This window comes from Orbicella faveolata, unplaced genomic scaffold, assembly GCF_042242905.1.
Source record: "Orbicella faveolata isolate gen_17 unplaced genomic scaffold, um_ofav_v1 contig_47, whole genome shotgun sequence".
In the NCBI taxonomy this organism is placed as follows: domain Eukaryota; kingdom Metazoa; phylum Cnidaria; class Anthozoa; order Scleractinia; family Merulinidae; genus Orbicella; species Orbicella faveolata.
In genome coordinates, this window is record NW_028301577.1 from 20,696,023 (window position 1) to 20,720,034 (window position 24,012).

General features: G+C 36.1%; 4 protein-coding genes across 7 annotated transcripts; all 4 read right to left on the minus strand.

Annotated features, from left to right (window-relative positions):
* Window positions 1-453: 453 nt before the first annotated feature.
* On the minus strand, window positions 454-5,437 carry LOC149097541 (uncharacterized). The gene is made up of 4 exons (XM_089280554.1): window positions 5,136-5,437; window positions 3,102-3,252; window positions 2,005-2,135; window positions 454-1,554 (listed from the first exon to the last, which is right to left on the minus strand). The coding sequence occupies exons 1-4, from the start codon at window positions 5,187-5,189 to the stop codon at window positions 1,279-1,281; spliced, it is 612 nt and encodes a 203-aa protein (XP_089136680.1). The 5' UTR covers window positions 5,190-5,437; the 3' UTR covers window positions 454-1,278.
* A 1,121-nt stretch (window positions 5,438-6,558) lies between these two features.
* LOC149097542 (uncharacterized) lies at window positions 6,559-12,878 on the minus strand. Of its 3 annotated transcripts, none has more exons than XM_089280110.1 (4): window positions 12,750-12,878; window positions 8,896-9,046; window positions 8,265-8,398; window positions 6,559-7,684 (listed from the first exon to the last, which is right to left on the minus strand). In XM_089280110.1, exons 1-4 carry the CDS (start codon window positions 12,798-12,800, stop codon window positions 7,364-7,366), a joined length of 657 nt encoding a protein of 218 aa, XP_089136236.1. In that variant the 5' UTR covers window positions 12,801-12,878; the 3' UTR covers window positions 6,559-7,363. The 3 variants fall into 3 exon arrangements, with proteins under 3 accessions (XP_089136236.1, XP_089136235.1, XP_089136237.1); XM_089280109.1 differs by lacking the exon at window positions 12,750-12,878 and adding an exon at window positions 11,809-12,577; XM_089280111.1 differs by lacking the exon at window positions 12,750-12,878 and adding an exon at window positions 9,187-11,767.
* Window positions 12,879-13,440: 562 nt separating this feature from the next.
* On the minus strand, window positions 13,441-15,897 carry LOC149097543 (uncharacterized). Its single transcript, XM_089280112.1, has 4 exons — window positions 15,765-15,897; window positions 15,474-15,624; window positions 14,843-14,976; window positions 13,441-14,395 (listed from the first exon to the last, which is right to left on the minus strand). Exons 1-4 carry the CDS (start codon window positions 15,771-15,773, stop codon window positions 14,075-14,077), a joined length of 615 nt encoding a protein of 204 aa, XP_089136238.1. The 5' UTR covers window positions 15,774-15,897; the 3' UTR covers window positions 13,441-14,074.
* A 3,961-nt stretch (window positions 15,898-19,858) lies between these two features.
* On the minus strand, window positions 19,859-22,148 carry LOC149097544 (uncharacterized). Of its 2 annotated transcripts, XM_089280061.1 has the most exons (3): window positions 22,088-22,148; window positions 21,457-21,590; window positions 19,859-21,003 (listed from the first exon to the last, which is right to left on the minus strand). In XM_089280061.1, the coding sequence occupies exons 2-3, from the start codon at window positions 21,535-21,537 to the stop codon at window positions 20,683-20,685; spliced, it is 402 nt and encodes a 133-aa protein (XP_089136187.1). In that variant the 5' UTR covers window positions 21,538-21,590; window positions 22,088-22,148; the 3' UTR covers window positions 19,859-20,682. The 2 variants fall into 2 exon arrangements, with proteins under 2 accessions (XP_089136187.1, XP_089136186.1); XM_089280060.1 differs by lacking the exon at window positions 22,088-22,148 and having other exon boundaries at window positions 21,457-21,630.
* Between the last annotated feature and the right edge of the window lie 1,864 nt (window positions 22,149-24,012).

The following is a 24,012-nucleotide window of genomic DNA, read 5'->3' on the forward strand; positions in this document are numbered from 1 at the left end:
AAGCAGACGCTTCAAGGGCTTTTTGCTTCTAAAGGTTCAGCTGAGACTCCTGTCATTTTAAATGGCTAAGTGATTATTCCAGATTGATGCATTGATTTACTGGACATCATATTGTGCTAGTCTTTGATCTTACACTGTGTTACACTGTCTTACAAAAGAGTTAATAATTAACTATTCTTGCACAACATATTACAACCTGCTTTGAGCGGACACCCAGCATTAAGTGGAGACTATTGAGGGTCCCAATGTCAGCTTAATACAGGTTTTACTGTACTTGCTTATCCCAAACACAAGCAAAGTTATGATTTTAGTGTATCTTCTGAAAATGTCTTTGGTATTTTTGCTGACAGTGTCTCGTAACATATAGATTTTTTTCAAAATATTCTTTCAGACATAACCACCTTTCCTTGAGCTCATACAAGGCAACAATTTTTTGTATTTAATATAAATTTTAATGTTAACCATGATACTCGTGGAGTACAACATATTCTCTGGTTAATGCACCAGTTACAAGCCATATTAGTTATAATATGTACTTAATATTATTTATTACTTGTTGATATAACCTATCATTGTAGGATACTAAAAAATCCAATCTATACATCTTGTTTTCCTCTGCCTAATATATCAATCAGCTTGAACAAAAAATAGGGCTTGTATATGGAATGTCCATCCTCTTCTAATAGTCATGATGTTAATTCCTATTAAAACTAGTTACAAACTGATATGAGCAACAAAGGAGCTATATACACCATTTTTAAAACAATTCTCCACAGCAACAGTAATGTGAATGTCATGGTAGTATATTGTTTTGTTGTCTTTGTCACCTATTGCAAATGAATGATTTAATCCTAAAAATTGTGGCTAGTTGCAATTATTGCAACTTGGCCTCAATTATTGTTCAAGTGAAATTAAGACACCATAATTTAATTAAATTGACCTAAAACAGGTTTAAAGCTATAGATAAAGTTGTTTTACCATGTCTAAATGCAGTCTAAAAGTTGTTATTAAGTCTATTTCTATTCACGGTTAGAGAATCCCTATGCAAGTATCCTAACCTCAAATCTTAAATTGAGTTTGTTTGAATACATATATTGCATGCTTTGATTCCACATGGGAATTACTATGGGCTTCAATTCTATGATGAAATTCTGGATAATTCATTAAACTATGCAGAAAACTGAATCATTTCAGATCATTATAATTTTAAATATTGATTGTTCAGCCTGAACTCTAACATGCTTCCACCTCAGAAGCCTGACAATATGAAGTTGCAAACTATATGCTGTCATAATTGAAGTTACCCACACCCAATGTATGAGTTTCAACGTTATTACAGAACATCAAGCCTGTCACGTGGGGCAAGAAATGAAACCATGTTTGTAAGTCCTCTGGTTGTTCTTTAAATCTCTTCAAAGATACATTTCCCTCGTTGTCGCTGGCAAGAAACATTCCGGTGCTCAATGACATGATTGTGTAGTAGTGTCCACCGTCACTAGCAACTTTGATTTCAAACATGAACTTCTTATCTTTAAGGTCTTCAGAATTTGATTTCTAGTGAGAAAGAAAAGTTGAATAGTTTGATCAGTTGAGTTAGTGTGTGGAAAATATATTCTTTCAATGTTAAATTGTAATAATCCCTCTTCCCCTTACCCTCCACAAACTGGCCCATCCCTCTTTCTTAATGTCAAGGCATTTAAAGTCAAGAACAGTATTATTATAACTCAAGCCTTCCACCCCCCCCCCCAAAAAAAAAGACAAGGCCCGCCAAAAATAAGTGTCTCCCTCCTGCAATTAGCATGTTTTCCATCTTTATAATTTAGAGTATTAGGGACAACTGATTTTTTCATTTAATTAAAAATACAGTAACAAAGATTCTTCCGGAAGTCTTATATCAAAAGTTGTCAACCGTGAAAGCTATGACCACGCACCTTGGGGAGGTCTCCATCCCCAGGTGTACGGTCCTATTGAAGGGGCACTAGTAAACTGTTGTTCAACACTCACCAATAGGAATACTTTGGCATCTTTGTCATCATCTGCACACAAATAGTAGCGATCATTTTGGTCTCCTAATTCACATCTCATGGTACATTTCAATGGGCACTCGCCACTTGCAGTTTTTTCTATGTAGAATTCTAGAAAATAAAATGAATTCAGTTCAACACTATTCAACATAACCACTTGAAACGATACTTTTCTGAATGTTTGAGATCAGAAAATATGATTTCACACTGCACCTTGTGAAGTTTATATGAAATAATTCATATATGAGCTGCGGTTGTAGATGAAAGAGAAGAATGATCATCGAAGTAAATTTTTTCCAGTTTAAGCAATTGGAAAGAGGAAGCCTGAAAAAATCAGGGCTTCAACGGGATTCGAACCCGTGACCTCCGCGATACCGGTGCGATGCTCTACCAACTGAGCTATGAAGCCACACATTGGGAGCGAGGTCAATTAATTGAGTTCATATCTTCCCGTGAGGAGTGAAATGATGTGAAGTTTATATGAAATAATTCATATATGAACTGCGGTTGTAGATGAAAGTGAAAAATGATCATCGCAGTAAATTTTTTTCCAATTTAAGCAATTGGAAAGAAGAAGCCTGAAAAAATCAGGGCTTCAACGGGCTTCAGGCTTCTTCTTTCCAATTGCTTAAATTGAAAAAAAAAAAAAAAATTAACTGCGATGATCATTCTTCACTTACACTGCACCTTGTTCAAAATGTTTTCAAAGTACTATCTAAAATGTCCTTATATTCGAACCAGGGATTTTAAAATGCCATTATAAATATCAGTGTCTTTCTTAAATTCTTCGTTTTATTTATTCCTGTATTTATCTAGTTATATGACTGTTTTTGTTGTTTTTACAGTAAAAAACTGAATTTTAGAGCCATTGTAAATATTGAAGTACTTTGTCTTGTGATGAGAATCTTCAGAGAGTTTTAGCTAGTTTTACTGACTCTTTAGTCATGCTACTTTAAGCCGAGTCCTCATTCCGGTTCGTTCGATTTTCAGAAGAAATGTCGGCCACTTGAAGTAATTTTTATGAAAGCATTTTTTGGTATCAGACCCAGTTTGTATGAAACTTTTTATAAAGTTTACCTGTTCTTTTATCGTCTGTGCGGGTTCCAGTAAACGTGACCGGAACGTGTGCTTGGTTTACATGGCCATTTCCAACCTCAGCCTTCAAGAGGTTTCCACCTCGCTGGTGTTCGTGTATGTGTTGACGAATTGCAGCTTGAATTCCCGTTGCCTATTGAAAGAGAAAAATAGATGTTTGTATATATACTTGTTGAAACAACGTACTTATACTTCATAGCCGGTTAGAGATTAGATAAAATTTCAACGAACTACTTGAAGACAACTAAACAACGGTTTTCTACTCGTACCTCAGACACGTTTTTCTCAGGACAGTGTTCTTTCCAACTAGATTACCAGTGTATAGCTTCCAAAAGTAGATAGCTGTAGTACGACGGAATTGTGATCCGGGGTTGTCTTTATACAAAAAGTTACGAACAGGAAGTTAATTATGCAAATTTGCATCTCGGGGATCCCCCGAAGTCACCCGCTCTACGAAGAAAATGATAAAGACTGAAAAAAATGTCAGTCGCAAATGATTCTCGTTGATCGTGTCAAACTGATTGCTTATAAACCGCAGGAGCGTGTGCTACGCTAGTGGGGAAAATTCTAGATTTTATCACATAAAAGAGAAGAACATATATCGGAATTTGAAAATCGCCATGCCACGCTACGAGAGAAAGGATCAGAAATAGATAGCATAGATTTCAATTTGGTTTTGCTAAAAGATTAGTAAAAGTTTCTTTAAGAAAATGAAAAGATAGAACTTTCCTTTTTATGCGGCATAAAATTAGCATGAACATCTTAGCCTTTTTAGGGGTTGTCACGCGTTAGATCGCGTGACATGCATCTTCACCAGGTGGAAAATAACACTACACTTTATATTGCAATTTTGTACGGGATTATTAACACAAATAGTTTCGAATTTTAAAGAGCCCAGTACAGTGTAGAAGTTGAAAACAGAATAGATTCCTTGAGAATCTATTTTAGAAGATTCTAAGCACCTGAAAGCTGCTATGATAAATTCTGTTTGAAAATGAAAAAATTGAGTTGAATACTTTTAATTTAGGAAATCTAAGTCACGAAATATTTGTCGTGTTTCTTTATTTTTATAAAACACGATATGCGTAGACTACTGAACTGGTAAAATTGAGTATAAAACTAGTTGAGCACGTGATTTGTTCCGTAAATATACTAGGGTTCACTAGTTCATGATGAATACAATCTATACCGTGGTTTATTTACCGATATCTGATCAGCTTTTATCGAGACATTTAGAAGAACGCATTCTCTACTGACTCTAGGCTCTTCGTCGAGGGATCCGGAAGGAGAAGTAATCGTTTACTAGACAAAGGCTGAACATAGAAATGGCATATTCGATCACTATAACGCAATGGACACTTGACTTGTTGCTCAGTTCTAAAGCGAATATTTTCACAGATTTCTTTTATTAAGAGCATGATGTTTTTATACCCCTCCTAATTGCATCATCAAATGTTGGACCACAGAATAAACTTTGTTTAGGCTTCAAAACGACTGGGCGCGACAAAACGACACGTAAGAAAAGTTCTTCTCATCAAATATTTCAAAAACAAAACTGTATGAAGAAATAACAAACAAACCGTGACCGTGACAAGTTCAACAGCAAAAGAACTACCGTCTCGCTTAGTGATTATGTTCCAGTTCTAATTTCTAACATCCCTCATTTATTCTGCCCTGATTGGAATTGATGTATAACACTGTAAAAGCTTCGCTTTCACTCCGTTTCCTTTGGCAGATGTGTTTTCGACATCTTTTCCTTTCTCCACTTCAAGAAAAGCAAGACAAAGTCGAGGACAAAGTACTAATTTGTAATTGTCTGTTATGGCTGTGAAGCAGTGCTCTAAAATTCAAACTAATTTCAAAACAAAACTAAAATACAATCTTAGCTTCTCTTTAATCATGCATTCTCGATCTCCACGGCGTTCAACCGTATCGATTTCTGGCGTTAGTGAAACGTATAGTTTTTGAAGTTGTTTGAGTAGAAATATTAAATCTCTTCGTTATAAATATGTTTACCTTGGTTAATCCTGTCTGTTCTACTTCAGTTGCTTCCAATTTGATCACGGACATGATTTCCACTACAAATACACTTTAACTTTGCTTGGATTTCTTTCTTCCTTGGAGGCTAACGTTTGAATGACGACATATTTTCTGAGCTCTGCTTATAGACGTTTAACTAACTTCGGGAAGAGTCCCGCAAGTAACTTCAGCCCGGATAAGTTACTTGAGGTAGGGAAATTTCACAATCTTGGGACAAAAGAAAATTAACCCAGAGTGGAAGTGTCGATTTTAACTCAACTTAATTAATCCCGAGCTTTTAACCTTGTTGTGAGACACTTCCGGAATTCCTTTACACATACAGACACGTGTATAAGCTCATTTACCGTACGCAATATAAACCATAAACAGATGTACCAATTCCAGTTGAGCAAGGTTCCAGTGTATGAAAATAGTTTGCAATGGCGCACATCTAACACATCAGTTGTACAGGCTTGAAGCTGGACGTCGGACATAACGTCCGTTAGTGTGGCGTAGTAACGTCCGGTAGTTTACAAGAAATAATTATTAAAACATTATTCTGATGGGTGACTCATGCATGGAAGAAATAAACTTGCTGAAAATTATTTAAATTAATGTTATAGAAGCGACTATGATAGTCTCATGTGTTATAATAGTTGAAAACACAAGCTGTCACATCCAGGATTATCCCAAGTTCTTTCCGATAGGAATCCATTTTGGAATCTACTGGAAACGGACAACTGCAAACTGATAATTATAATTTTCAATTCAAATATTTCATTTTTTGTGGGATTAACCAATTCCAGTTAATGAAGGTCATATTGGTGTAAATGAAAGTATCTTGACCATAATGAAACAAATTTGGACACAAATGAATGGATATTTTCTGTAAATGAACAGCAAAAGGTGTATTTGCGTTGTCGGGCTTTGCAGCCTTTCGCCGCTATATATGGCCATGGGTAAGTCCACTATTTCGATTGACGGGGGAAGGGAAGGGGTGATTTAGGTTGACTCATGTGTTTGACCAATTATAATTGGTTAATCCTGTAGCCATATTTATCTTTCTCAATCTCATTAAGAATTCATCAGGTGCTTGTGAATTTCCTCCTGATAAAACCTTTCAAAGCTAAGGTTTCCGCCAGTCCCCTACAGACCTTTTTAAACCATCTAAAAGTAACGGTTACCCGAAAGTAAGAGCCCTTTTTGCCTGCTAAATCTGAAAGTAACGGGGCTGTTACTTTGCTTGTATTTGGTCATCCCAAACACAAGCAAAAATATGATTTTGGTGTATCTTCTAAAAATGTCTTTGGTATTTTTATTGACAGAGCATCGTAACATATAGATTTTTTCAAAATATTCTTTCAGACATAACCACCTTTGCTTGAGCTCATACAAGGTTAAATCAGCATGCAGGCAGCAATTTTGTATTTAATATAAATTTTAATGTTACCTATAAAGATACTCATAGAGTACAACATATTCTCTGGTTACTGCACCAGTAACAAGCCATATTAGTTATAATATGTAATTACTATTATTTGTTATTTAGGGTATTAAAAAATTCACGACATTTTTGTTTACTCTGCCTAGTATATCAATCAGCATGAACAATTGGGTTTGTATATGGAATGTCCATTATGGAATGTCTATTATCCTCTTGTTTTAGTCATGATATTAATTCCTATAAAAACTAGTTACAAACTGATATGAAAAACAAAGGAGCTATATGCACTATTTTTAAAACAATTCTCTACACCAACGGTAATGTGAATGTCATGGTAGTATATTGTTTTGCTGTCTTTTTGACCTATAGGAAATGAATGATTTAAAATATTTAAATCCTAAAAATTGTGCTAGTTCCACTTATTGCAACTTGGCCTCAATTATTTTGCAAGTGAAATTGAGACAGCATTATTTAATTAAATTGACCTGAAACAGGTTTTAACCTGTTGTTTTGCCATGTCTAAATGCAGTCTAAAAGCTGTCATTAAGTCTATTTCTATTCGTGGTCAGAGAATCCCTATGCAAATATCCTAACCTCAAATATTAGCGAAAATCTCAGTTTGAGCTTGTTTGAATACATATCTTGCTTGCTTTGATTCCACATGGGAATTACTATGGGCTTCAATTCTACGATAATATGCTGCAAAATTTATTCAACTATGCAGAAAACTGAATCATCCAAGATCATTATAATTTTAAATATTGATTGTTCAACTTAAACTCTAACATGCTTCCACCTCAGAAGCCTGACAATATGAAGTTGCAAAGTGTATGCTGTCATAATTGAAGTTACCCACACCCAATGTATGAGTTTCAACGTTATTACAAAACGTCAAGCCTGTTATGTGGGGCATGAAATGAAACCATGTTTGTAAGTCCTCCGGTTGTTCTTTAAATCTCTTCAAAGATGCATTTCCCTCGTTGTCGCTGACGAGAAACATTCCGGTGCTCAATGACATGATTGTGTAGTAGTGTCCACCGTCACTAGCAATTTTGATTTCAAACATGAACTTCTTATCTTTGAGGTCTTGAGCATTTGATTTCTAGTGGGAAAGAAAATTTGAATGCGTAAAAATATTGAAGGACCGTAGCCAGGGTTGAACATAATAAAAATTTAAAAACGATCTCTGGCTAAAAATGTTTACAGATATATGATATTGTTATTAAAATTTGAAAAGTTTGATCACTTGAGTTACTCACTATGGAAAAAACATTCTTTCAATGCTATGTTGTAATAATGCCTCTTCCCAGGGCTGCCGTCCACAAACTGGCCCATCCCCCCTCCTTGATGTCAAGGCATTTAAAGTCAAAAACAATATTAATGTACGTGTAGCCTTTTCCGTTCCCCCTTTCCAAAAAAAAATATATATATATATATATAAGCCTTTCAAAAATAAGTGTCTCCCTTCTGCAATTAGCATGTTTTCCATCTTTATAATTTAGAGAATTAGAGACAACTGATTTTTCATTTAATTAAAAATACAGTAACAAAGATTCTTTCAAAAGTCCCATATCACATGCTGTCAGCCGTGAAAGCTACCAACATAGACCTTGGGGAGGTCTCCATCCCTAGGTGTACTGTCCTATTTAAGGGGCACTAGTAAACTGTTGTTCAACACTCACCAATAGAAATACTTTGCCATCTTTGTCATCATCTGCACACAAATAGTAGCGATCATTTTGGTCTCCTAATTCACATCTCATGGTACATATCAAGGGGCGGCACTCACCACTTTCAGTTTTTTCGAGATAGAATTCTAGAAAATAAAATGAATTCAGTTCAACACTATTCAACATAATCATGTGAAACGATACTTTTTTTTGAATGTTTGAGATCGGAAAATATGATTTCACACTGTACCTTGTTCAAAATGTTTTCAATGTACTTTCTAACATGTCCTTCTTTTCGAACCAGGGGTTTTAAAGTGTTATTATGAATATCAGTATTTTTCTTAAATTCTTCGTTTTATTTATTCATCTATTTATTTATTTATTTGTTTTTTGTTGTTGTTTTTGTTGTTTTTACAGTAACATAAAACTGAATTTTAGAACCAGTGTAAATATTGAATTTCTTTGCCTTGTGATGAGAATCTTCAGAGAGTTTTACTGACTCCTCGATCATGCTACTTTAAGTCGAGGCGTCATTCTGGTTTGTTCGAGTTTCAGAAGAAGTGTTGGCCACTTGAAGTAATTTTTATGAAAACATTTTTTGGTATCAGACCCAATTTCTATGAAACACTTTTATAAAGTTTACCTGTTCTTCTATCGTCTGTGCGGGTTCCAGTAAACGTCAACGGAACATGTGCTTGATCCACATGGCCATTTCTAACGTCGGCCTTCAAGAGGTTTCCACCTCGCTGGTGTTCGTGTATGTGTTGACGAATTGCAGCTTGAATTCCCGTTGCCTGTTTAAAGAGAAAAATAGACGTTTGTTTGGATATATACGTGTTCAAACAACCTACTTGTACCTCATAGCCGATTAAAGATTAGATAAACTTTCAACGAACTAGTTGAGGGCAACCAAACAACGGTTTACTACTCGTACCTCAGACATGTTTTTCTCAGGACAGTGTTCTTTCCAAGCAGATTACCAGTGTATAGCTTCCAAAAGTAGTTAGCTGTAGTGCGATCCGCGGTTGTATTTATACAAAAGTTACTGGCAGGAAGTTAATTATGCAAATTGCAGCTCGGGGATTCCCCGAAGTCACGCGCTCGATAAAGACTTAACAAATGTTACTCGCAAATGATTGGCGTTGATCGTGTGAAACCGGTTGTTTATAAGCTGCAGGAGAGTGTGTTACGCTAGTGGATTTTTTCACATAAAAGAGAAGAACACCTATCGGAATTTAAAAAGCGCCATGCCAGGCTACGAAAGGATCAGAAATAGCCAAAAAAGGTTTTTGGTTTTGCTAAAAGATTAGTAAAATTTTCTTTAAGAAAATGAAAAGATAGAACTTTCCTTTTTATACGGTATAAAATTAGCATGAATGTCTTTGGTATTTTCAGGGGTTGTCACGCGTTAGATCGCGTGACATGCATCTTCATAAGCTGGAAATTAAAAAAACACAACAGTTTATCGCGTAATTGCGAAACACGATTATCAACACAAATACCTTTCGTAGAATGTGTGAATTTCAAAGAGCCCAGTACAGTACAGAAACAGAAAACAGGAGAGATTCTTTGAGAATCTATTTTAGAAGATTCTAAGCACCTGAAAGCTGCTATGATAAATTCTGTTTGAAAATGAAAACATTTAGATGAATACTTTTAATTTAGGAAATCGAAGTGACGAAATATTTGTCGTGTTTCTTTATTTTTATAAAACACGATATGCGTAGACTATTAAACTGCTAAAATTGAGTATAAAAGTAGTTGAGCACGTAATTTGTGCTAGGGTTCACAAGTTCATGATGAGTACAATCTATACCGTGGTTTATTCCTTTTATCGAGACATTTGGAAGCCTCTTCGTCGTGGGATCGAAGGAGAAGTAGACGTTTACTAGACAAAGGCTAAACAGAGAAATGGCATATTCGATCACTATAACGGAATGGACACCTGACATGCTGCTCAGTTAACAACACAATACCAACAACCATTTCATTTTGCATAATACATAGAATATCATTCAGCAAAAGAATACATTAAACTTAAATAAGCAAAAAAACTACTCAAAATAATAAAAACTAAACGAACTGAGTAGTTACAGGGATTATTACGCTTTAAATCGGTTGTAGGAAAAATAAAGAAAAGAAGAGATAGAAAGAAAAAAAAATATAAAGATATAAATATAAAAAGAAATATAATTAGTAACAGTACCAGTTATAGACAGAGCATTGTTTAATTAAGAGCGATAGTAACTTAAAGAAAAAATACTAAACTAGCATTGAGCATAAGAACTTAGAAATTGCTTAGTCAAGGTTTGTTTAAATAAACGGGGAGATAAACTTTTTATCTGTTCATCCAAATTGTTCCAGATAGAAGGACAAGAGAAATGTAGATTGAATTTTCCATAATTAGTTCTAACCTGGTCCATATAATATGTTGACTTAGATGCTAGCCTAGTGTTATAGTTATGTTCAGGTGATATGCATGTAAAGTAATTGTCAAAGACCTTAGGTAATAGATTATGGCAATTCTGAAACATAAAAACGGCGTTTTGCATAGTAACCAGAATGTGATTATACGTAGAGCCTGTTTTTGCAAAGTTGCAATGGGTTTAAGAGTTTTGGAGTAGGTATTTCCCCAGACAACCAAGCCATAGGTAAGAAAGGGATACACTAAGGAATAATAAATCTGAGTAAGAATATCATCAGTAACAAAATGCCTGAGCTTAGATAGGATACCAATGCCTCTTGAAATTTTCTTACTCACTTCATGTGCATGTTTTTTCCAACTTAAATGACAATCAATAATAAGACCTAAGTATTTGACACAAGTTGTTAAGTTCTAAAGCGAATATATTTTTTTAAAGAATATGATGTTTGTACCCCTCCTGATTGCATCATCAAATGGTGGACCACAGAATGACCTTTGTTTAGGCTACAAAACGACTGGGCGTAAATACGTAAAAAAATCTTTGTCGTCAAATATCTTTAAAAAAAGGCTGGTACGAAGAAATAACAAACAAACCGTGACCGTGACACAGGCAAGAACTTCTTTCTCGCTTGGTGATTATGTTCCAGGTCTAATTTCTAACATCCCTCATTTATTCTGCCCTGATTGGAATTGATGTATAACACTCTAAAAGTTTCGCTTTCACTCCGTTTCCTTTGGCGGATGTCTTTTCGAAATCTTTTCTTTTCTCCACTTCAAGAAAAGCACGACTAAGTCGAGGACAAAATAGTAGAACCTCAAAAGTTATTTGTAATTCTGTCTGTGGTAGTTGGTCGTTTGAAAATATATACATCACTTAATGCATATTTATTGTGAAAATATAAAATTAAGAGAAAAGACCTGTCTGTTATGGCTGTGAAGCAGTGCTTTAAAATTCAGACTAATTTCCTTTAAATCAAAACAAAACTAAAATGCATTCTTAACTTAACTTTTTAATCATGCATTCTCGATCTCCACGGAGTTCAACCGTATCGATATCTGCATGGAGTTAGTGAAACGTATATTTTTTTTGCAGTTGTTTGAGTGGAAATATTAAATCTCTTTTGTGTTTACCTTGGTCAATCCTGTCTGTTCTACTTCAGTTGCTTCCAATTTGATCACGGACATGATTTTCCAATACAAATACCCTTTAACTTGGCTTGGATTTCTTTCTTCCTTGGAGACTAACGTTTGAATGACGACACATTTTCTGAGCTCTGCTGATAAACGTTTAACTAACTTCGGGAAAAGTCCCGCGAGTAACTTCAGTCCGGATAAGTGACTTTAGGTATGATCTTGGGACAAAAGAAAATGTCCCCAGAGTGGAACCCCTTTCGATTTTAACTCAATTAATTCCGAGGTTTTAACCTTGTTGAGAGACGCTTCCGGAATTGCTTTACACATACGAACACGTGTATCAGCTCATGTACCGTACTGACCGTACACAATATAAACCATAAACAGATGTACCAATTGAAGTTGAGCAAGGCTCCAGTGTATGAAAACTAGCTTGCAATGGCTCACATCTAACACATTTGTACAGGCTTGAAGCTGGACGCCGGACATAACGTCCCTTAGTGTGGCGTAGTAACGTCCGGTAGTTTACAAGAAATAATTATTAAAACATTATTCTGATGGGTGTCTCATGCATGGAAGAAATGAACTTGTACAAATCATTTAAATTACACGCGCTTTCTGTGTTACGTCCACAGGCGATATCTTTCGACCATCTCTCGACATTCCATCTTTCGACATGCTATGTAAACGGCTGAAATACGGTTTACCTGTGAAACTAGCAATTTTTCCGGTTATTAGCGGAACAAACGACAAGTATATGATAATTACTGACCTCAAATGAATGAAGAAGATTGTGGACTCCCGATTTACGGGATAATTCAAACGATATTAGTGTACTCGATCGGCTCTCAATAGTGACTTCCGGTAGAATTGAGCCGCTACCGCTCAGTTAATATTCGAAAGATGTAAACATTCAAAGCAGTCGATTTATCACTCACAGAATGTTTTCTTGATGCTCCTTGCCTTAGTTTGATGACAAATAAATCCATCTTTCATGACTAAAAGTCGAAGTCGACCGCAAAGAAGCCACTTGTGCTTACATTTTGACGTAGGCCAGGTTACATAGCATGTCGAAAGATGGCATGCCGAGAGATAGTTGCTATGCACGTAACACTGAAAGCGGGTGTAATGTTATACAAGCGACTATGATGGTCTCATGTGTTATAATAGTTAAGAAAACCAGCTGTCACATCCGGGATTATCCCAAATTCTTTCCCAAATTCTTTCCGATAGGAACCATTTTGGAATCTACTGGAAACGGACAAGTTGCAGACTGATAATTAGAATTTTTGCTTGTGTTTGGTCATCCCAAGCACAAGCAAAGTTGTGATTTTAGTGTATCTTTTAAAAATGTCTTTGGTATTTCTACTGACAGAGCATGGTAACATGTTGATTTTTTCAAAATATTCTTTCAGACATAACCACTTTTCCTTGAGCTCATCCAAGGTTAAATCAGCATGCAGGCAACAATTTTGTATTTAATATAAATTTTAATGTTAACTATAAAAATACTCATAGAGTACAACATATTCTCTGGTTACTGCACCAGTTACAAGCCATATTAATTATAATACGTTATTAATATTATTTGTTGTTGATACAACAACCAATCATTGTAGGATGCTGAAAAGTACAATTAGAGTTCTATTTTTTTCTACCTAATATATCAAAGAGCATGAACAATTGCGTTTGTACATGAAATGTCCATCGCCCTTCTCAAAGTCACCACGTAATTCCTATAAAAAATACTGTTAACAAACTGATATGAACAACAAAAGAGCTACATTCACTATTTTTGAAAAGTAATTCTCTACAGCAACTCTAATTGGAATTTCACTGTAGTATCTTTTTTCACCTATAGGAAAATTGTTTAAAATATGTAAATCCTGGTGGCTAGCTGAAGCCTCAATTATTGTTCAAGTGAAATTAAGACAGCATTATTTAATTTAAAAAAAACTAGTCTGAAACAGGTTTAAGCTATAGCTAAAGTTGTTTTGCCATGTCTAAATACAGTCTACAAATTGTTAAGGCTCTGCCCATTTGTGGTCAGAGAATCCCTATGCCAATAACCTAATATCAAATATTAGCAAAAACTCTCAGTTGGAGTTTATTTGAATACATGCACTTCTTGCTTTGATTCCATATGGGAATTACTATGGGCTTCAATTCTACGATAATATGCTGCAAAAGTTATTAAACTATGTAGAAAACTGAATCATTCAAGATCATTATAATTTTAAATATTGATTGTTGAACTTGAACTCTAACATGCTTCCACCTCAGAAGCCTGACAATATGAAGTTGGGAACTGTATCCTGTCATAATCCAAGTTACCCTCACCCAATGTATGAGTTTCAACGTTATTACAAAACGTCAAGCCTGTCACGTGGGGCATGAAATGAAACCATGTTTGTAAGTCCTCCGGTTGTTCTTTAAATCTCTTCAAAGATGCATTTCCCTTGTTGTCGCTGGCAAGAAACATTCCGGTGCTCAATGACATGATTGTGTAGTAGTGTCCACCGTCACTAGCAACTTTGATTTGAAACCTGAACTTCTTATCTTTAAGGTCTTCAGCATTTGATTTCTAGTGAGAAAGAAAAGTTGAATAGTTTGATCGATTGAGTTAGTGGGTGGAAAATATATTCTTTCAATGTTAAATTGTAATAATGCCTCTTGCCCCTGCACTCCACAAACTGGCCCATCCCTCTTTCTTGATGTCAAGGCATTTAAAGTCAAGAACAATATTATTGTAACTCAAAGGTTCCCCCACCCCCCCCCCAAAAGAGATAATCCCCGCCAAAAATAAGTGTCTCCCTCCTGCAATTAGCACGTTTTCCATCTTTATAATTTAGAGTATTAGAGACGACTTATTTTTCATTCAATTAAAAATACAGTAACAAAGATTCTTCCAGAAGTCTTATATCAAATGTTGTCAACCGTGAAAGCTATAATCATGGACCTTGGGCTGGTCTCCATCCTCAGGTGGGCAGTCTTATTGAAGGGCACTAGTAAACTGTTGTTCAACACTCACCAATAGGAATACTTTGCCATCTTTGTCATCATCTGCACACAAATAGTAGCGATCATTTTGGTCTCCTAATTCACATCTCATGGTACATATCAAGGGGCGGCACTCACCACTTTCAGTTTTTTCGAGATAGAATTCTAGAAAATAAAATGAATTCAGTTCAACACTATTCAACATAATCACTTGAAACGATACTTTTTTTGAATGTTTGAGATCAGAAAATATGATTTCACACTGCACCTTGTTCAAAATGTTTTCAATGTACTATCTAACATGTCCTTCTTTTCGAACCAGGGATTTTAAAGTGTTATTATGAATATCAGTATTTTTCTTAAATTCTTCATATTATTTATTCAGCTATTTATTTATTTATTTGTTTTTCGTTGTTATTTTTGTTGTTTTTACAGTAACATAAAACTGAATTTTAGAACCAGTGTAAATATTGAATTTCTTTGTCTTTGTGATGAGAATCTTCAGAGAGTTTTACTGACTCTTCTGTCATGCTACTTTAAGCCGAGGCGTCATTCTGGTTCTTTCGATTTTTAGAAGAAGTGTTGGCCACTTGAAGTAATTTTTATGAAAGCATATTTTAGTATCAGACCCAATTTCTATGAAACACTTTCATAAAGTTTACCTGTTCTTCTATCACCTGTGCGGGTTCCAGTAAACGTGACCGGAACGTATGCTTGGTTTACATGGCCATTTCTAACGTCGGCCTTCAAGAGGTTTCCACCTCGCTGGTGTTCGTGTATGTGTTGACGAATTGCAGCTTGAATTCCCGTTGCCTGTTTAAAGGAAAAAATAGACTTTTGTTTGGATATATACGTGTTCAAAGAACGTACTTGTACTTCATAGCCGGTTAAAGAGTAGATAAAATTTCAACGAACTACGTGAAAGCAACCAAACAACTGTTCTCCACTCGTACCTCAGACATGTTTTTTCTTAGGACAGTGTTCTTTCCAAGCAGATTGCCAGTGTATAGCTTCCAAAGGTAGATAACTGAAGTTGTACGGAACTCTGATCCGGGGTTGTATTTATACAAAAGTTACGGGCAGGAAGTTAATTATGCAAATTACAGCTCGGGGATTCCCCGAAGTCACGCGCTCGATAAAGACCTAAAAAACGTTACTCGCAAATGATTGTCGTTGATGGTTTCAAACCGGTTGTTTATAAGCTGCTGGAGAGTGTGTTACGGTAGCGGGGAAGACCCCCAGATTTTATCACATAGAAGAGAGGAAGATCTATCGGAATTTGAAAAGCGCCATGGTACGCTTCAAAATAAAGGATCAGCAGGTTAGTAAAACTTTCTTTAAGAAAATGAAAAGATAGAACTTTCCTTTTTATACGGTATAAAATTAGTATAAACGTCTTGGTATTTTTAGGGCTGTCACGCGATGTATTGGGTGACTTAATTGCAACTTCATGAGCTGGAAAATATGTTAAAACACTACAGTTTATCGCGCAATTCTGTAAAGAATTGTTGACACAAATACATTCGTAGTATATTTGAAATTGATCGGCAAGAAGGAAAAGAGCAGAATTGCAGAGGATAAACCAACCCAAATTCCATGAGAATCTTTTTTAGAAGATTCTGAGGATCTGAAAGCTACTTAATAAATTCTGTTTGAAAATGAAAACATTTTATAGACGAACATTTTTAATTTAAGAAATCTAAGTCACGATATATTTGCCGTCTTTCTTTATTTTTATAAAACCTGAAATGGGTAGACGTTACGTGAAAATCTAGTATTATAGTATAAAGCCATTTGAGCACGTGATTTGTTTCTCCAGAATCACGATCAGGGTTCACGAGTTCTAAATATAACGTTTCTCGGTTCATGTAGCAGCTCTCGTCTCACATGCGTGAATGGCTCGATTTCCTTTAAGAGAACAATGAAACAAGCCACAGAGACAATGCACCTAGCCCTAAAACAATAACAGCTATACACTATGACGATAAATAGAATTTTAAGCTTAGAGAGCTGCTACACTTTTGATTTTCCCTCTCCGTCGGAGAGGTTTAGCGAGTACAGTGCAGGCACACTATACCCACACTGCTCAGCGGATTGTCCCCGAAAAAAACTTTCGGCGGTGGAGCCACAAGTTGCTACAATTATGGACAAAAGTCTTGCTTCTAGGACAAATTTACACTTGTGGCGGTTTTTCTGGCACACTAAACAAACAGTCGCGCGCGGATGCAACTTCACTTGCCCTCTCCCTCGCCCCTTTACTTCTCACCCAACCTAGTATGTTGGACGCGCTTATCCCCGCAATTTCTCCTGAGAGTTTTGATTTTAAAGAGAGCAGTGTTTTTTCAAACCTCACTTCCAGAACACAGATAATTTATGGCATTACATCAGTGTATCAAGTACTTAAGTCGTCTTAGTCCACTGTTGTCGGACTGTATATTTAGTTCGAGAGACTCTGAGAAGCGAACACGTTTACAAGACAATTGGAAATGGAATATTCGATAAGTACAACGTAGCGGACAACTGACTTATTGCGCAGTTGTAAAAGAAAGCTTTCGTGAAGAAATGGCCGTGACACATTGGAAGTTCAGTTCTCATAGCAAAAGAGCTGCTGTCTCACCCTCGGTGATTATGGTTCAGTTCTAATTTCTTACACCGTACATTTCTTCTACCACGATTGAGTTGATGTACATGGTCATACACGTATAATACTTTTATTCTCGGTTTCTTTAGCAGATCTCGTTTTGAAACCGGTTGTTTTCTCCACGTCCAAAAAAGCGCAGAAAAGTTCTAAAACCTCAAAAACTATTCATTTGTGTTAATTTATAACAACGTACTACTCAAAGTTTTAGTGAAAAATGGATTGGCTGCCTTCATTTTTTACACAAGACAAAAAACATATACAATGACGAAAATCGCATGGCCTTTATTTCGGCGGAAATCGCTTTCTTTATTTATTGAGAAAACCGCACAAAATCCACAGAATCAAAATTTAGGGGTTCAGCTCCCGAAGCCCAGCAACATTGGTAAGCCATCAAGCCGAGAAAGTTTGGTTATGACATCACCGTACAAGCGAGAACTCTCTAGGGGAGGGGAGGAGAGGGGAGTCTCGAGGTAACCCGAACGGGGTACCTGAAGAATGCCATATATTTTCGGCGGGAAATTGGGCAACTCGCGTTTATCTGGAGGGAAACACCATATCCATTTTGAGAGAGAGGTGTCGTTTTAAACAGAAGTTTTTCATTTAGAAAAGAAAACTTATTTCTGTTGTTATATCAACAAACGATAGCGGAGTTGATATTACGTTTTCAAGACAGGGAACGTGAAAGAGAACGGCAGATAGCAAGAATTGACAGGCAAAGCAGTAGCCAAAGAGAGCGGGCCAGGGCTAGAGAAAGGAGGCGAAACAAAACTGAAAGATTCCTTGAAATATAAGCGAGGAACGACGCGAAGCCGAGCGAGCCAGGAATATAGAGTGGAGGCGAAATATAAGTGAGGAATGCCGAGAAGTTTAGCGAGCCAGGAATAGGGAATGACGGCAGAAACATTAGTTCAGTTCAGTGTTCACACGTTTCTGCCTGGAAGAGTGAATATTGCCAAATTATGGTAAGCGATTGTACTCTTCGTTCTGCTTTGTTGTAACTTCACTTCTGAAAATAATGAAACTGTATTATTTTATAAATACTGCTAGGCGAGTTTTGAAGTTTTCCTTGTGCTAGTAGACCAGTTAGCAGGAGCTAGAAGGGAGAGCTTCGTGGTCCGCTAAAATATCTTTTGGTACGGTTGGCAACCAAGAAAGCTCAAGAACGCATTTTTTTTAGCTAAATACTCTTTGACAGCTAAATGAAGTCATTCATTCATTCATTCTTTCCTTCCTTCTTTCCTTCATTCATTCTTCAGTCATTTGGATATGTTGGTTACAAAGTATGGAGATTTCCTCGTTTTCTTTGTTTGCTGAAAAGCTTCGGCGAATTTCTTTAATGGTTATTGGTAAAGCTACTGTCGATAAAATGACTGCAAAGCTGTCGGAAAAACAATATTCAAATTATGACTGAATAATTACTATAAATGTAGATTCCTGGGTTTTGTTGCTGTTGTTGTTGTTCAATTCATTATCAGTTTGGTGAAATGCTTGGGTAAGTTTCTTTAATGGTTATTGGTGAAAGACTGGTAAAGCTATTGCCGCAAAAATGACTGCAAAGCTGTCGGCAAAAATAATATTCAAATTATGCCTGAACAATTACTATAAATGTAGATTCCTGGGTTTTGTTGTTGTTGTTCTTGTTGTTCAATTCATAATCAGTTTGGTGAAATGCTTGTTGGTGAATTTCTTTAAAGGCTATTGTGTTGGGCACATTACTAGTAGGTTTTGGGAGTTCAGCCTTTATCTTTTAACATAATTATCAGTAATAACTTCAGTGAAACCTGTATTAAGCTGCCCCATATTAAGCGGACACCCTCTATTACCACCTGGAGTCCCAAAATTTTCCTCCCACATTTACTGTAAAATAAACCTGCATTCAGTGGGCACCTCTGTTACGCAGACACGGACACAAATATTAAGGCCTTTTGGTGCACAAAACCTGCAATAAGCAAACACTTCAAGGGCTTTTGTCTTCTAAAGCTTCAGCTGAGACTCCTTTGACATTGTTCAGCGATGTCCTTTTAAATTGCTAAGTGATTATTCCAGATTGATGCATTGATTTACTGGACATCGTACTGTGCTAGTCTTTGATCTTACACTGTGTTACACTGTGTTACAAAAGAGGTAATAATTAACTATTATTGCACAACATATTAACCTGTTTTGAGCAGACACCCTGCATTAAGTGGACACTAGTGAGGCTCCCAATGTCAGCTTAATACAGGTTTTACTGTACTTGCTTATCCCAAGCACAAGCAAACTTATGATTTTAGTGTATCTTCTAAAAATATCTTTGGTATTTTTGCTGACAGTGTCTCGTAACATATAGATTGTTTTCAAAATATTCTTTCAGCAAACCACCTTTCCTTGAGCTCATACAAGGTTAAATCAGCATTCAGGTAACAATTTTGTATTTAATATAAATTTTAATGTTAACTACAAAGATGCTCATAGAGTACAACATATTCTCTGGTTACTGCACCAGTAACAAGCCATATTAGTTATAATATGTACTTAATATTATTTATTACTTGTTGATATAACCTATCATTGTAGGATATTAACAAATACAATCTATACATCCTGTTTTCCTCTGCCAAATATAATATATCAATCAGCTTGAACAAAAAAAGGGTTTTATGGAATGTCCCTCCTCTTCTAATAGTCATGATGTTAATTCCTATAAAAACTAGTTACAAACTGATATGAACAACAAAGGAGCTATATACACCATTTTTAAAACAATTCTCCACAGCAACAGTAATGTGAATGTCATGGTCGTATATTGTTTTGTTGTCTTTGTCACCTATAGCAAATGAATGATTTTAAAATATCTAAATCCTAAAAATTGCGGCTAGTTGTGGCTAGCAATTATTGCAACTTCGCCTCAGTTATTGTTCAAGTGAAATTAAGACACCATAATTTAATTAAATTAGCCTAAAACAGGTTTAAAGCTATAGATAAAGTTGTTTCACCATGTCTAAATGCAGTCTAAAAGTTGTTATTAAGTTTATTTCTATTCGTGGTTAGAGAATCCCTATGCAAGTATCCTAACCTCAAATCTCAAATTGAGTTTGTTTGAATACATATATTGCATGCTTTGATTCCACATGGGAATTACTCTGGGCTTCAATTCTATGATGAAATGCTGGATAATTGATTAAACTATGCAGAAAACCGAATCATTTCAGATCATTATAATTTTAAATATTGATTGTTCAGCCTGAACTCTAACATGCTTCCACCTCAGAAGCCTGACAATATGAAGTTGCAAACTGTATGCTGTCATAATTGAAGTTACCCACACCCAATGTATGAGTTTCTACGTTATTACAGAACATCAAGCCTGTCATGTGGGGCATGAAGTGAAACCATGTTTGTAAGTCCTCTGGTTGTTCTTTAAATCTCTTCAAAGATACATTTCCCTCGTTGTCGCTGACGAGAAACATTCCGGTGCTCAATGACATGATTGTGTAGTAGTGTCCACCGTCACTAGCAACTTTGATTTCAAACATAAACTTCTTATCTTTAAGGTCTTCAGAATTTGATTTCTGGTGAGAAAGAAAAGTTGAATAGTTTGATCAGTTGAGTTAGTGTGTGGAAAGTATATTCTTTCAATGTTAAATTTTAATAATCCCTCTTACCCGTGCCCTCCACAAACTGGCTCATCCCTCTTTCTTGATGTCAAGGCATTTAAAGTCAAGAACAATATTATTGTAACTCAAGGCTTCCACCCCCCTCCCCCCAAAAAAGATAAGCCCCGCCAATAATAAGTGTCTCCCTTCTCCAGTTGGCATGTTTTCCATCTTTATAATTTAGAGTATTAGAGACAACTGATTTTTCATTTAATTAAAAATACAGTAACAAACTTAAGATTCTTCCAAAAGTCTTATATCAAAAGTTGTCAACCGTGAAAGCTATGACCACGCACCTTGGGGAGGTCTCCATCCCCAGGTGTGCGGTTCTATTGAAGGCGCACTAGTAAACTGTTGTTCAACACTCACCAATAGGAATACTTTGGCATCTTTGTCATCATCTGCACACAAATAGTAGCGATCATTTTGGTCTCCTAATTCACATCTCATGGTACATATCAAGGGGCGGCACTCACCACTTTCAGTTTTTTCGAGATAGAATTCTAGAAAATAAAATGAATTCAGTTCAACACTATTCAACATAATCGTGTGAAACGATACTTTTTTTTGAATGTTTGAGGTCAGAAAATATGATTTCACACTGTACCTTGTTCAAAATGTTTTCAATGTACTTTCTAACATGTCCTTATTTTCGAACCAGGGAATTTAAAGTGTTATTATGAATATCAGTATTTTTCTTAAATTCTTCTTTTTATTTCTTCATCTATTTATTTATTTATTTGTTTTTTGTTGTTGTTTTTGTTGTTTTTACAGTAACATAAAACTGAATTTTAGAACCAGTGTAAATATTGAATTTCTTTGCCATGTGATGAGAATCTTCAGAGAGTTTTACTGACTCTTCAGTCATGCTACTTGAATCCGAGGCATCATTCTGGTTCGTTCGATTTTCAGAAGAATTGTTGGCCACTTGAAGTAATTTTAATGAAACCATTTTTTGGTGTCAGACCCAATTTCTTTGAAACACTTTTATAAAGTTTACCTGTTCTTCTATCGTCTGTGCGGGTTCCAGTAAACGTGACCGGAACGTGTGCTTGGTTTATATGGCCATTTCCAACCTCAGCCTTCAAGAGGTTTCCACCTCGCTGGTGTTCGTGTATGTGTTGACGAATTGCAGCTTGAATTCCCGTTGCCTGTTTAAAGGGAAAAATCAACGTTCGTTTGGATATATACTTGTTGAAACAACCTACTTGTACTTCATAGCCGATTAAAGATTAGATAAAATTTCAACGAACTACTTGAAGACAACCAAACGACGGTTTTCTACTCGTACCTCAGACATATTTTTCTCAGGACAGTGTTCTTTCACACTAGATTACCAGTGTATAGCTTCCAAAAGTAGATAGCTGTAGTGCGACGGAATTGTGATCCGTGGTTGTATTTATATTACAAAAGTTACCGGAAGTCAATTATGCAAATTGCAGCTCGGGGATTCCCCGAAGTCACGCGCTCGATAAAGACCTAAAAAATGTCAGTCGCAAATGATTCTCGTTGATCGTGTCAAAGGGGTTTGTTTACAAGTTGCAGGAAAGTGTGCTATTCTAGTGAGAAAACCCCACAATTTAGCACATAAAAAATCGACAAGAACATCTATCGGAATTTGAAAAGGGCCATGCTACGCTGCGACAGAAAGGATCAGAAATACCTTACAACGGTTTTTGGTTTTGCTATAAGGTTAGGAAAACTTTCTTTAAGAAAATGAAAAGATAGAACTTTCCTTTTTATGGGGCATAAAATTAGCATGAATGTCTTGGTATTTTTAGGGCTGTCACGCGATCTATTGCGTGACTTGCAACTCATGAGCTGGAAAATATTTTAAAACACTACAGTTTATCGCGCAATTCTGTAAAGAATTATTGAGACAAATACATTCGTAGTATATTTGAAATTGAACGGCAAGAAGGAAAGGAGCAGAATTACAGAGGGATAAAGCAACACAAATTTCTTGAGAATCTTTTTTAGAAGATTCTGAGGACCTGAAAGCTACTTAATAAATTCTGTTTGAAAATGAAAACATTTTATAGACGAACATTTTTAAATTAAGAAATCTAAGTCACGATATATTTGCCGTCTTTCTTTATTTTTATAAAACCTGAAATGGGTAGACGTTACGTGAAAAACTAGTATTAAAGTATAAAATCATTTGAGCACGTGATTTGTTTCTCCAGAATCACGATCAGGGTTCACGAGTTCTAAATATAACGTAGTTTCTCGGTTCATGTAGCAGCACTCGTCTCACATGCATGAATGGCTCGATTTCCTTTGAGAGAACAATAAAACAAGCCGCAGAGACAATGTACCTAGCCCTAAAACAATAACAGCTATACACTATGACGACAAATAGAATTTTAAGCTTATGAGAGCTGTTACACTTCCGAGTTTCTCTCTCTGCCGGAGAGGTTTTGCGAATACAGTGCAGGCGCACTGTACCCACATTGCTCAGGGGATTGTCCCCTAAAAAGCTTTTGGCGGTGGAGAGACAAGTTTCTACAATTATGGAGAAAAGACTTGCTTATGGGACAAATTTGCACTTGTGGCGGTTTTTCTGGCACACTAAACAAACAGTCGCGCGCGGATGCAACTTCACTTGCCCTCTCCCTCGCCCCTCTACTTCCCACCCCACCTACAATGTTGGACGCGTGTTTCCCTGTAATTTCTCCTGAGTCTTTTTATTTTAAAGATGGCAGTGAGTTTTCAAACCTCAGTTCTAGAACACAGATAATTTATGGCATCACATCAGTGTCCCAAGGACTTAAGTCGTCTTAGTCCACTGTTGTCGGACTGTATATTTAGTTCGAGAGACTCTGAGAAGAGAACACGTTTACAAGACAATTGGAAATGGAATATTTGATAGGTACAACGTAGCGGACAACTGACTTATTGCGCAGTTGTAAAAGAAAGCTTTCG

What these genes read in the sequence shown, in the direction of transcription:
- LOC149097544 (XM_089280060.1), bottom strand. Translation starts at nt 21,630, where the DNA reads ATGTTGAATAGTGTTGAACTGAATTCATTTTATTTTCTAGAATTCTAT. An exon ending in ATGCCAAAGTATTCCTATTG is followed by an intron (nt 21,004 to 21,456) that starts GTGAGTGTTGAA and finishes CTTTCTCACCAG; the next exon opens with AAATCAAATTCTGAAGACCT.
- LOC149097543 (XM_089280112.1), bottom strand. An exon ending in CACAGGTGATAGAAGAACAG is followed by an intron (nt 14,977 to 15,473) that starts GTAAACTTTATG and finishes TTTATTTTCTAG; the next exon opens with AATTCTATCTCGAAAAAACT. An exon ending in ATGGCAAAGTATTCCTATTG is followed by an intron (nt 14,396 to 14,842) that starts GTGAGTGTTGAA and finishes CTTTCTCACTAG; the next exon opens with AAATCAAATGCTGAAGACCT.
- LOC149097541 (XM_089280554.1), bottom strand. Translation starts at nt 5,189, where the DNA reads ATGTCCGTGATCAAATTGGAAGCAACTGAAGTAGAACAGACAGGATTA. An exon ending in CACAGACGATAAAAGAACAG is followed by an intron (nt 2,136 to 3,101) that starts GTAAACTTTATA and finishes TTTATTTTCTAG; the next exon opens with AATTCTACATAGAAAAAACT. An exon ending in ATGCCAAAGTATTCCTATTG is followed by an intron (nt 1,555 to 2,004) that starts GTGAGTGTTGAA and finishes CTTTCTCACTAG; the next exon opens with AAATCAAATTCTGAAGACCT.
- LOC149097542 (XM_089280109.1), bottom strand. Translation starts at nt 11,862, where the DNA reads ATGTCCGTGATCAAATTGGAAGCAACTGAAGTAGAACAGACAGGATTG. An exon ending in AACAGACAGGATTGACCAAG is followed by an intron (nt 9,047 to 11,808) that starts GTAAACACAAAA and finishes CTCTTTAAACAG; the next exon opens with GCAACGGGAATTCAAGCTGC. An exon ending in CACAGACGATAGAAGAACAG is followed by an intron (nt 8,399 to 8,895) that starts GTAAACTTTATA and finishes TTTATTTTCTAG; the next exon opens with AATTCTATCTCGAAAAAACT.